The 13,324-nt window shown below is 36.8% G+C and overlaps 1 protein-coding gene across 1 annotated transcript; it reads right to left on the minus strand.

The window, feature by feature from the left end:
• Positions 1-3,505: 3,505 nt before the first annotated feature.
• LOC103469894 (uncharacterized) lies at positions 3,506-12,802 on the minus strand. Its single transcript, XM_008417927.3, has 4 exons — positions 12,289-12,802; positions 10,339-11,084; positions 7,625-7,750; positions 3,506-5,903 (listed from the first exon to the last, which is right to left on the minus strand). Exons 1-4 carry the CDS (start codon positions 12,335-12,337, stop codon positions 5,847-5,849), a joined length of 978 nt encoding a protein of 325 aa, XP_008416149.2. The 5' UTR covers positions 12,338-12,802; the 3' UTR covers positions 3,506-5,846.
• Positions 12,803-13,324: the final 522 nt, after the last annotated feature.

Consider the following 13,324-nt stretch of genomic DNA (forward strand, 5'->3'; position numbering starts at 1 on the left):
ACAGCCATATTCAATAAATTAAAACTTGCATTCAAATGAGGCCTTTTTGAAAAATAACCTTTAAGCAAGTGTTAAGTAAACCGACATTTATGTATTACATATGTTTTTAATGGTGCAATATTCTGATTTTAAATGTCATGTTTTCATTTGTAAATGGAAAATCTTTATACTTAACAGAAATAAAGGCTTTTAACATCTATCTACGTGTAATTAGTCTATATAATGTGTTTCACTTAGAGACAAAGTTCCAGTAATAAATGGGCTTTTGGTAATATTCTAATTGATTGGGTGGGCCTGTATTTATCTTGTAAAACCAAAGCCACAGTTGGACTAACTCAGTGAAGGATGGCACTTCAGGACAAAAATGTTGTGTAATATTAATTTCAGGTAAATCTTGATTGTATTATTAATCTCTGTGTTACTCCTGTTTCTATAAGTATGTCACACTAAATGGTAAATATACTGAATATATTAAGCACTTTTCTTGTCGTACTGATCACTCAAAGCACTTTATGCCATGAAAAGTGACTTACAAGCTCCTAACCCTCCCATCACCAGCTTCTGAGAGACAATCAGAAAGAAATCATCTCAGGTAAAAACTAACATTTAACACTGTTAAAAGTTACAGAAATATTAAAGCAGTTAGCGATAATAAAATATGTCCATCCATCCATTTTCTTACACCCTTGTCCCTCAGTGGGGTCTGGGGGGTTGCTGGTGCCTCTCCAGCTAACGTTCCGGGCGAGAGGTGGGGTCACCCTGGACAGGTCGCCAGTCTGTTGCAGGGCAACACAGAGACACACAGGACAAACAACCATGCACACACACACTCACACCTAGGGACAATTTGGAGAGGCCAATTAACCTGACAGTCATGTTTTTGGACTGTGGGAGGAAACCGGAGTACCTGGAGAAAACCCACGCATGCACAAGGAGAACATGGAAACTCCATGCAGAAAGACCGGGAATCGAACCCAGAACCTTCTTGCTGCAAGGCAACAGCTCTACCAACTGCACCACTGTGCAGCCCATAAAATATGTCCAGTTACTACTATCTGCACATTTTAATTCAATAAACAAAGTTAATTTAACATGTTTTAATTTCAAATCAAACGCTTGGTTTTTGCCAAGTCAATCAGAAACTGATCATCTTCTGGTGTTTGTTTGTCAGTCACTCTCTTCTGATTGTTTTAGACTTTTTTCCGTTTCAGTGAAAAATAAACGAGGAATTGGGAAGCTGATTAAACCACAACTTAAACGATCAACCTTAGCAAAATCCTACCTCTTAAATAAAATATTCTGGAGTGAAATTTGACATACATACTCTTGTAAGTCTGTTAACAGATATAACAGAATATCTGTACCGCTGTCATTTATATTTATTTTAATGTCTATGAATGTCTGCTATCTGCTTTAAAATATTTGATTAATAAAACTGTGACTGCCACATGACCAGATTATTATTTTTGTGTCTGTACCAGTAGCAAACTGCAGAAAAACACCATTAAAAGCTCAATAAGTATTTTTTTACTTGATATTGTGAGTAAAATAATAGAGAAATGTTGCTTTTTAACCAGGTGAGGACAAGTTTTTTTTTTCTTCATATTGTGAAATGATTATTTGGATTAAGTTGCAGCATTAAGTTAAAACTCACAATTCAAGATTAATGAACTTAAAAAGCAATGTTTAGACAACTTGTCTCTTGTTGTTAAATCAACTTCATGAACTTTAATTTCTGAGTTAAAACCAAAACAATTTTCTTGTGACTTAAATTACATTTTCAAGGTAGCAGGTGGACTTTCATTTTCAAGTTAAACCAACTTCAAAAGTTTTACAGTGTACATAGAATCACCAGAATAAAAGAAAAAATCAGATCTTGCAGCGCCCCCTTATGGAAGGTAAGAAAATCCAACCAGAACTTCATAAACTTCATCTAATTGATTGTTTCCAAACCTAAAATCTACTGATTTATCTGATGTGATTAAGCTATTCACCAGAATTAACAATAACAATTTTAATAAAAATGTTAAAACATTTTTCAACAATAATTTTATCTGTTATTACCCAGTTAGTGACAGTGCAAAGCAGCGTTGTGAGTCAGAAACCAGGTTCTCCACTTACGGAAATTAAAAGGAAAAAATGACTCAGTCTAACATTTAGTCACATTTCCACAATGAATAAATAGAAACCCAAGAGTCAGTTTGTCGTCAGCTGACAAATCACGACAGCAAACATTTCGCCGCCTGGCCCAGTCCTTTACGTTGATACCTGCTTCATTGTGCTACAATAAGACACGGTTCAGGCCACACATTGCTCTGCTGCCACACCCCATCACACACCTTTGTTTTCTGCCTTTGTGAGACTCTCTGCCCTGGATAAGAATAAACCTGGACTTTTGGCTGGAGGACAGGAATCAGTCTGTGAACAATGAGGATCCATTTTCACATGGAATTTTCCTACACGATAAAAAGCAAACTGGGACACAGCAGCTGGTGCCAAATTAAACCCTGATACCCTGAATAAGACAGAAATATTAAGGACAGGGGCAGCAGAAGATCAAGTGGGATAAAAAGAGCATAAGCTAACATCAGGCCAGGTGGTTATTAAAAAGAAGACATTTTAAATCACATTTTTTGCATTTAAATATGAAATCATTTTCTAAAAATTCCATTTGATCTGAAGAAAGCAAAATATTTTCTGTAACATAAAATAATGTGATAATAAATTTCATATTAATATATTTACTACAATAAAAAGGGGTAACTTTAATGGTGTTTTATGGTCAAATCTGAAGTGTTTAAATTTTAGATGAATAAAAGAAAAAGTTTTATATTTGCAAAGATTTATATTTGTTTAAGTATATATATATATATATATATATATATATATATATATATATATATATATATATATATATATATATATATATATATATATATATATATATCCGGGTGAGTGTTTGTAGCTGTGCGCTGCTTTACCTGCTATCTGATCCTCCATATGTCTTTTTTACTGCAGTGAGCCTCGATGTAGCCAAACTCCGTCAAGTATGCCATTGTTTTTATGTCGTATTAGCTTCATCGTGTTGATGCATTTTGACCTGCTTCAATTTTCCGCCGCAACACGCAAACTTCCCCAGTCACTCAGTGCGTTATAGTTCCACATCGCTTAGGATTTGTTGCTGCGAGTTTGTGCAGTGTGAAGGAAAGAGGAGACCAGCTGCACAGGCAGGCTGAGAAATGAGATGCAGGTGATCGGTATCGGCAACAAGAGACCGTGATCGGCGATCACCGATCATCGATCATACACTTTTTCACGGAAATCGGCCGATTATGATCGGTAGCCGATCGATCGGCACACCACTAATATATATATATATATATATATATATATATATATATATATATATATATATATATATAAAATTGCCATTGCATATATATATAATTGCCATTGTGTTCTTATTTACTTTGCAATTTGCAATCTCAACGAATAAAGATGGAGATTTTTCATAATACAAACATCTTTTAATAGTAACCAAAACCTGCAGGAACATTTAAAAAGGTTAAATTTAAACACAAAGAAACACAACAATAATTTTACTAGTTAATTAAAAAAACAACAACAGGAATTTAAAGGGAAATTAAAAATGTTTCCTCAGATATTTGTTCTAGATGTTGCTGGTTGTGTTCGCAGGAATGATCTCCTGCAGCAGTCAGTGTTACAGTAAATCTTGAGAAGCCTCTGACTGAAGACATTCTGTCAGACACAGTTTTATGAAGATAATAACCAGTGTTGTGTGCAATTTTCTTAATTTTATGCACAATCCTCATTTGCATCATCCTCTTTAAAGCATCCAGAACAAAACCAGACAAAACAACACAAATGGCGGCTGTCTAAGCTCTGTGTTTGCTGCTCTCCTGATTATTTGGCATTTTAAAGCAAAATCTCCTTATTTGTGTGGCATTTATACAGACACACAGGCCTGGCAGGCACACTGTAGTGTCCAGTGTGATTCAATCTGCTCATGGAGAGTTTTTCTTTTGTTTTACAGTGTTTTCTTTTCTTTTGTTGTGCAAGCCCAATTTTCTTTTGTCTCTGATTCTTCAGTCTCCGCAGATTATGGCAGAAGATATTGGATTCTCCAGAACAAACTTATAGACGATACATGACCAATGTTACCGATCAAATTAAATCGCTTAAATGGAAAAACATGTTTTTTAAAATGCCAAATATTAATAATAAAAATAATAAGTATTTACTTAAGATTTACAAACACTTATAAACTATTTGTAAGATGTTTTAATGTTTTTCACTTTTTTTTAAAAATTACAAAAAAGTGGAGAATTTTTGAATATGCATAACAGAATCTATCAACTTATTGATAAAGCAGCAGAAAGAGAAGTGATGAATCTAGAAGTTTGTTGGTATAAAACATGAATCATAATTGTGATCATTTGGACCTTTTAGATCATTTTGACCTAAAAAGTTAATCATCCATTTGCTTTGTACTATATTTTCAAATTTCTAATAATTCTTCATGGAATTATTTCTAATAATCTTTTTTAGGATTGTCATGGTGATATAAAGAAAACATAATCAAAACAAAAACCGTTTGGAGCGGACAAAGTGGGATTGCTTGTGTCAATATTGCCGCTAACCAGTATCTGACTAATCAGTGCTTCTTGCATCTATATGAAATTGAATGGAAGATAAGGCATAATAACTCAGACAGTATCTATTATGAACAATGTTGATTTTCTGCCGCACACGGCCACATCCCAGCTGCTGATGAAAGCTGGTCAGCAGGATTTTTAGGACCAGATGAGACCACATCCAGCAGCCGTTGTAGACTACTTTTACCACGGGTGTGTTTTTTTTATGAGGACACAGAACAAAATAAAACTAAAATATTGGACAATGCTTAACTGTTTTGGTGAACCACAGAGTCAAAGAGATGCAAAAGTGATTTAACAGAAACTGTGATTTTTTAAATGCTTGAGGATAAAGTCCTGATCACACTGAATGTTTCTGAGCTGAATTTATTGTGATTTTTAATAAAATTCATCATCAGATCAGAAATTTTGTTCATGCAATTTGAAACAAGGATTTAGATTATTCTAAAGTAAAATAAGTAGTTATATTAACTTGATATTGAAGTAAAATAATAGAGAAATGTGGCTCTTTAGTTGTTTCTTGCATATAAGGAAATAATTATTTGGTTTAAATTGCAGCATTAAGTTAAAACTCACAATTTAAGATTAATGAACTTAAAAAACAATGTTTAGACAACTTGTCTGTTATTGTTAAATCAACTTTATGAACTTTAATTTCTGAGTTAAAACCAAAACAAGTTTCTTGTCAAATTAAATTGCATTTTCAAGGCAGCAGGTGGATTTTCATTTTCAAGTTAAACCAACTTCACTTGTTTTACAGCTGCAGCTTCTCATATCTCATTCATTACATTTATTCTAAAATACTATGATTGTAACATATAATTAGCATTTTTATACTTATTATATATTAGTGGGATTCACAGTTGGTAGCTTGTAGTCAGAAAGTCTTTGGTTCAAATCCATGTCTGGGATACACAAGAGGATATAGATGGAAAAATATATAAATTATAAGATATATGAATACAAATATCAGCTTTTCAAATAAAAAAGCTGATAGAATCAGTATTATAGATTTCCAACAAAGTCTCAAAGTTCTTTACAGACAATAAATAAAGTCAGTAGGACTTAAAAATATGATGCAGTCATGAGATAATGATGATTACAATAATAAAACTGTAAAACAGCTGTAGTCTGGTGATTCCTCTCTGCTGATTGGCTTGCTCAGGGTCGTCACTGGATGATGGTGTGCGACCCATTCTGCTGGTTCCCGGGCCTCGTCACATCTTCCTGAAACAGATCAATAATCAGTAATGTGATTACCTTAATCAGCTTCTTACACTTTTGATTTTAACTTCATGTGGACATACATTTCCACTTAAGTTATCAAACTTAATTTAACTCAAAGTGTCTCACTGCAAAAACACACAGATTGATGAAAAAGAAGTATTTCATTGGCAGATTATTTCTCTAAAAACAGGGGAAAGTTATCTTGAAATAATCTTCCAATGGAACAAGTTCTTTTTTCATCAATATTAAGGAATTATTGACTTAAAATAAACTCATATTTCTTGCTGAAAAATTATTTGCAAGTTAATTTTGTCTTATTTCGAGTGTACAAAGATATTTGAACTAGAAACTAAACCAAAAATACTCTGTAACATTTTGTGTTTTTGCAGTGCAGACTGTAGAAAATAATTATGTTGATTTCCAGGCAGAAATATAATGAAATCATTAATAGTAGATTACAAAACTCCAGGAAGATTTATACAGGATGTGTGTGGCTAAAAGTCAACACACACCCTGACGGCTTTTATTTGTTCTTTTTTTGTTATCTCAGAAACATTCATCACAGTTCAGTGTTTTAAGTGTCCCTCTGCAATCCCTTGTTAAACGTTGACTCATAAAAATGCACATTAATAACTTTCAAACTGAGCCTGTCCTCTCTGACACACCCAGACTCAACACACTGTCCTCAGGAGGTTGGAGACGTTATAATCCATCTTAAATCTGCTGGATCCTGTTCCTGTTCAATTAGATTTACACTTGAGAGGGTTTTTTTCTCACAGAAATTCAGTGTTTCCTTAGAATTAAAGTCATTTCTCTCTGAGGAATAAATATGTTTCATATTTGTGCAAATCCAGAAAATGTGGCAGATGTTTTCATTTGCTTAGACTCTCCTGGATGTTGAATCCACTGAAACCATTTCCCACATGATGATGATACATCACTGTTTTGTATCTTGAGTTTAGGAGTTTTTTAAAGGAAACCTGTTATGCAAAATTCACATTTTGTATGTTTTTATGCTTCCATTTGGGTCTCAGCTACTTATAAAAAACCCTCCTAATGTTTTTTGACAATAAGTTAATGTTTTTTTGGTGTCTAGGAAATTAGATCTTTCATCAAACCTCCCAATTGTTAAGTCACATTCAACAGGCCCTGTGCCGTTACCTAGAAACCCCAGCCATGCCCAGCCCGTTACCTAGCAACTCAAGCTGAGCTCCAGCACATTTGGTCACTTGGTTTTACTGCTGTGTGTCCTGTACAATGGCTGCTGGAAAAGACAAATGTTTTGTTGTTGACATCATGCAGAAACTACTTAACACATTCTTGTTGACTGTGCAGGAGGCTCCACTTCTGCTTTTCAAAAATGTACGTTTGTGTATTTGCGCATCTGTTTGCAGTCATTTTCATGTTCAAGTGCAAATGCTGAGTTGGAGGGCGTGGCCAGCAGCAGTTTATTTGGATTTAAAGTGACAAGAGACCCTGAATCAGCTCATTATAGGCAGAACTGAGAAGACTAAAATCTCATTATCTAATAATTATTTTTGCAAAAAAAATGTAATTAACATGTTTTATATAGCCCATAGATCTACCCTAACTTGTTCAAGGAAGCACAGTAGGTCACCAAAGCTCAGCTACTTAATGAATCAAAAGCCCATCTTTAAACCGCGAAGCTCTAGGATCCAGCAGCAAACCGGATCAGCAGCGATGGCGAATGTTTCACTCACGCGATCTCTGCCGTTGGCCGAATGGAAGCGGCTGTGGGTGGTGTACATCGGGATGTTGTTTGTTTCAATCAGGTTTGAGTAGGGACTGAAGCTGTTTCTGCGCCTCGAGCAGCAGAACCACACCAGCTGCAAACGCAATAAGCACATTTACAGAGAAGACATCAATGGAAGGATCAAAGAAGTTACACAAAATGCAGCGTTTGAAGGTGTAGCCTAACCGTGAACTTTGATGGTTTTACTCTGATTGTAAACGTAACTTAGAACAGGGTGGAGGCTTTAATGGGGAAGGGGCGAGTTTAAAAGTCTAGATAAGACTTTAATTACATCAAACACTGCTTTTGCACATATTAACACCTTTATCAAAGCACATTTATTACAATACCTGCATGCAATAACTTTCCCAGTCACATCTACTGCTAAAATGACCTTCCTCATAAAAAGCCTTGCTACGCCTTTTTGGCCTGTGTGTACAAAAACAAAACCTTATCAAGAATGTTTGTCTAGTTTGTAGTGCAAACACATTAATGCACTTGAGATAAGACAAAACTAACATACAAGTAACTTTTCAGCAAGACAAGCTGCTTAGTTTAAGTCTGCATTTCTTGAATTTTGATAAAAAGTACCAGTTCCATTGGCAGATTTTTTCACTTAACATGGAAAAACATTTTGATTTCTATATTTTCTAAGTTGTTTTGAGAAAAGTGTTTCTTGCTGATGCTGCTGCCCCTTGATTTTTTGGGGGTATTATCTACTGTGAGGTTTCTAGCCTTCTCCTGGGGAACCAACATTTAGCTTTATACTTCACAAATATAGAACAAACGTAGAGAGTAGAAATCCAGAACAACTGGAACCAACATCTAGTTTTATACTTACTAATCCAAAACAAACTTAAGATCCAGAGAAACCTTTAGAAGTTGATAAATTGTGGAACACTTATTGGTAATAAGAAATTATTCTTATTACCAATCGAGAACAAACTTTAGATCTGTAGAAACTCCTATTAGTTTAAATTGTGTTGTACTTCTGTCCTTTTGTTGTTGTTGCCTTTATGTTTTTGTCTTTCTTTTGGTTTTGTTTTCTTTGTTTTTCCTTCTAATTCATGTAAAACACTTTGAACTGTCTTGTTGTTGAAAATGTGTGATATAAATAAAATGATCTGACTTTACCTCGCCATTCTAATAATTACACATCACCATGTGACAAACTGCCATACACACCTTCTCCACATGTACACACCTACTGTACACACTATCCATTCAAAAGGTTGAAGGTCAAACACAGGATCATATTTTATTGTGCAGCCTGTCTACACTGATTTCATAAAGTATCACAGCTATAAATATCATACAGGCAGCTTCTTCATATGATGTCCCTGAAACTTCAGGACAGGACAGGTGAAAAATATAGACATGAATCCCAGTTAACATTGAAATCAACACACAGAATGCAACAAAAACTGTTCAGTTTTTTTCTAATTGAGTGTTCAGATAGTAGGCGTACACACTGACCCATTAATTCAGAAATAGAATAAGAGTTCATTCACACCAGCCCTGTTTAGTCTGTTTTAATAAAGCTCCTGTTTCTTTGTTTAGAAAATCTGGTGTGAATATGCAATCGAACACCTGCTGCGGACCAAACAAGCAAAATCTGGTCCTCATACAAACCTCGCTCTTGATTCAGTTGAAGTGAATTCTGGTGCGGTTTGAACGCTCATGTGAATGACAAGCAGGCCAAAAACAGAAAGTAGACTATAGATCAAGGCATTCTGGGTAAATACAAGTCCAAAACGCGCAGGTCTGGTGCTAGCGGAAGAAATGACTTGTGGTCTTTTGCCACAGACCAAAAGAGAAATCCTGCAACTGCTAAAATTTTATGCCACTCATTTTAATTAACATTTTGTGAAGAAGGAAGTTGCGTTCAGGGTCTTCTTCTAACATTTTCTTGTTGTTTTCTTTAGTGGTTCTTGGTGCAGCGCCACCACAGGACAGGAGGTGAACAGGTTTGAAATCTTGTCTGGTGTCATTTTCATGTCTTATATTCTGGGAGACTCTGTTCATTTGGGGATAAAAATTGTATCATGCTGTTCACTTTTATACAGCACTCTTTCCCTCACCTGTACAGGTGGCGCTGCACCAATAACCACTAAAGAAACAACAAGAAAACATTATTATAAGACCCTGTGTGCAAACTTCCTTCTTCACAAGATGTGAACAGAAATGGACGAGTTCAAGATTCTGGTGGTTGTAGGATTTCTCCTACAACCACCTTTGTATTTTGTAAAAGACCACAAGCCAGACTTGAGCTTTTGTTTTGGTTGTATTTACCCAGAATACACTGCACTATAGTCCACTTCCTTCTTTTAGAGCGTTCTCCAATCCACTTGGCATTCATATCAGCCAACCGAGACTTGGACTTTAAAGTGGACCAGAGTTCACTTTTTTGGTCCACATCAGAGTTGGATCGCGCATTCACACCTCCCCAAACAAACTGGACTTTCTAGACAAATAAATTAGAGTTTGATTAAAGCGGAACAAACAGGACTGGAATGAATGTACTGTAAAAAGTACTCTGCTATGGTAACTCGTTGACATATTTAATTTAGTGTTTAACTTTTTACAACACCATTTTACAGTGTGCTGCTGCTGGGATTTAATCGGCAGCTTTTCCTGCTCTGCATCAAGAGAAATGAGCTTAAAGATGTAAACTGTACTCACCAGAGCAATCAGCAGCAGGAGGAGCAGCAGCAGAACCAGAGCAGCCAGAACCAACAGAGCAATACCCCATCCAGGAACCCCCCCACCTGCCGCAGCGGGACTGGAGCTGGTTCTGGAGCTGGTTCTGGAGCTGGTTGTTGGGTTTGAGGTGAGGTTGGAGTTCTGGGTCATCGCTGGGTTTGTGTTTGGCGTGACAGTTGAGTTCACATTTGGGGTAGCCGTCACATTCTCAGATGTTTGGTTTGTGTTGGCAGTTGTAGTCGGGTTTGGAGCACTTGTTGAGTTTGGACTCATGGAAACAGTTTCATTCATGCTTGACGTGGTGTTCGCTGGGACGGCTGTAGTCGGGTTTGGAGCACTTGTTGAGTTTGGATTCATGGAAACAGTTTCATTCATGCTTGACGTGGTGTTCGCTGGAACGGCTGTAGTCGGGTTTGTGACCAGTGGTGAGTCGGTGTTGGTGCTGGTGTTCTGCGTGCCGTTGTTTCCATCTGGTTCTGGTGTGACGTTTGGAGAAACTGTAGAGCTGTTGCTACTTGGGGAAGTGGTGTTGATCGTTGTTGCGTTGCTGCCCGCAGTCGTCATGTTGGAGGATTCGGCTGTAACTGCCGTGGTGTTGCTGGTGACGCCTGGATCAGATGTGGAGTTGGTGGGTTGAGGAGATATTGAGCTGTTGCTGGTTGTGGTTTCATTTGCTGTAATCGACCCAGGTGCTGCAGTAATACTATGGCTTCTGGAGACCAACACTGAACAAACAGAAAAACAATACACAGACGTTCAGCAGGCAAACAAAGAGAGACTTGACTTATCTTTAAATAAGATAAGTCAAGTCATGTTATCTGTTTCAGATAACATGAATCTGAAACAGAGTTTATACTCACACTTACATTTTTTCCTGGTCTGGATAAGTGTGAAAGAAATAAAAATGAGTAAAAAATGTATATATTTTCTGGACTTTTTTCCATCTTGCATTTTTCAAAAGGACAGAAACTTCCCCAGTGAAGCTTTATGAGGTTTATTATTTATTTTTTCCCAGTGAAAATAAATAATGTAATAACCCTCTGGACAGGTTTTATGGCTTCAGATTGTGGTCTTGGACGACAACTTTAGAAAATGCAGATCAGAGCTTTTTATAACCTGGGGAAAGTTTGGAAAAGTGTTCCTGATCAGTCTGAGCTGAAACCTTTTCAAAAATGAGCTGACATTGTTGAGCCAGTGTGTAAAAAGATCCGTATAAAGAAAACATGAACAGGTTATAAAAGGACAAAGCTTTCATGCCCTGACCCAAATGGTTTTGTGTCACAGTGTGATAACAGAGGTGTCTGTGTAGTTTCCAAAAACGGTCTGTGTGTTCTAGTATTAGCAGATCTATGGTTCACTTTGTTATTCACACTGAAAGGCTGCAAATCTGGTTTTCCTTTATGTCCGAATTAGTACTGAACTATTTGAAAACAATGGATTTTATTGTTGAATATCCCAATATAAGATCTCCTAACTTATGATTGACTCTTTATTCCTTACAGGTTTTGTTTTTACCTTTTCTGCCAAACCTGAAGAACAAAAGCAACAGAAACTAAAACAGGAATTTCTTTTATACTTTTATGAGAACTGGATTTTTTTTTTTCACATTTTGAAGAAATTTGCAGAGAAGTAAGTAAAATAAAAGCTGCAGGTTTAGATGAACTGGTTTAGTTTAATAAAAATTATTAACTACAACAATTAATCAGGTGACACCCATCAGGTTCTGGTGAATGTTACCAGAAAATATTAATTTCTCAAAAAATGTCAGGTTTTTCTTTTTCCGGCCTGTAAATGCAAGACCTTCATCTCTTTACCTCTGGAGTCAGATCCCAGAAAACTTTTTAGACATCAATTTTTAATTTAAGCTGAAGTCATACAAGCTCTAATATGTAAGTCCATGAAATATGAAACTAAGTTTGTTTTAATTACCTGAGGAGACAAACACGAGAACGATGCAGAGTGCGAGAGGCGTCTCCATCTTCCTGAGGAAATCCGACGGTTTGTGACAAAGATCTCAGTGTGTGGATCTATTGGAGTCTGTTTGCACCAGGAGAAAGACTCCTTTATACACCTGGCTCACCTGCACACAGGTGGGGGAGGAGCAGAGGGAGGGATAGGGGATCTATCCTCAGGATGTTAGGCTTCCCAGCAGCAACAGAGCGCCCCTCTGTGGTCAAACGGGGAACTTCTGCTTAGCAGGTTTCATTCAATACAAAAATGTCTGGATCTTGGCTGACTAAATAAAAGTCTAAGCCTAAAAGTAATGTTAACTTGATCAGGATTAATGGCCAGCTAGCACCTGTACACTGTAAAACTTTTGAAGCAGGGACGGAGCTATAGGGGGGGCGGCTGCCCCACCCCGAACCGGGCCGGATGGGGGCCCGGGTCTGGAGGTGCCAGGGAGGGAGGAATGGTTTCAAGTCGCGTAAATGTCTGATTTAAGCGACTTTAAGCACTTTTTCCGACTTGATTTAAGACGGAAAAAGTGCGCCCTCACCTGTTGACAAAGGTGTATTTAATGTTAAAGTCAACAGTTTCAGTTTCGTCCCCCCCATCCCCTCCCCCTCCCGCTCAACAGTTTCCAACAGCTGATGCACGTAAGGGGCCCGGTGATTCGTTAGGGGCCCGGTAATTGGCCCGCCCCCGGCCCTACGCTGACTTGTTCCGCTAGTGATTTGAAGGTGTATTAACTTGAAATCAAAAGCCCACCTGCTGCCTTGAAAATTTAATTTAAGTCACAAGAAAAATGTTTTGGTTTTAACTCAGAAATTAAAGTTCATGAAGTTGATTTAACAACAAGAGACAAGTTGTCTAAACATTGTTTTCTAAGTTAATTAATCTTGAATTGTGAGTTTTAACTTAATGCTGCAATTTAAACCAAATATTTATTTCACAATATGCAAGAAAAAAAACTGCCCTCACCTGGTTAAAGAGCCACATTTCTTTATTATTTTACTCACAATAT

The sequence above is a fragment of the Poecilia reticulata genome, chromosome 1 (genome assembly GCF_904066995.2).
Source record: "Poecilia reticulata chromosome 1, P_reticulata-male-v2, whole genome shotgun sequence".
In the NCBI taxonomy this organism is placed as follows: Eukaryota; Metazoa; Chordata; class Actinopteri; order Cyprinodontiformes; family Poeciliidae; genus Poecilia; species Poecilia reticulata.

Bases quoted from the DNA above. Each gene is read 5' to 3' on its own strand.
- LOC103469894 (XM_008417927.3), bottom strand. From the start codon at position 12,337: ATGGAGACGCCTCTCGCACTCTGCATCGTTCTCGTGTTTGTCTCCTCA. The intron at 11,085-12,288 runs GTAATTAAAACA...CTGTTTGTTCAG, and splicing joins TCTCGTGTTTGTCTCCTCAG to TGTTGGTCTCCAGAAGCCAT. The intron at 7,751-10,338 runs GTGAGTACAGTT...TTGCGTTTGCAG, and splicing joins TCCTGCTGCTGATTGCTCTG to CTGGTGTGGTTCTGCTGCTC.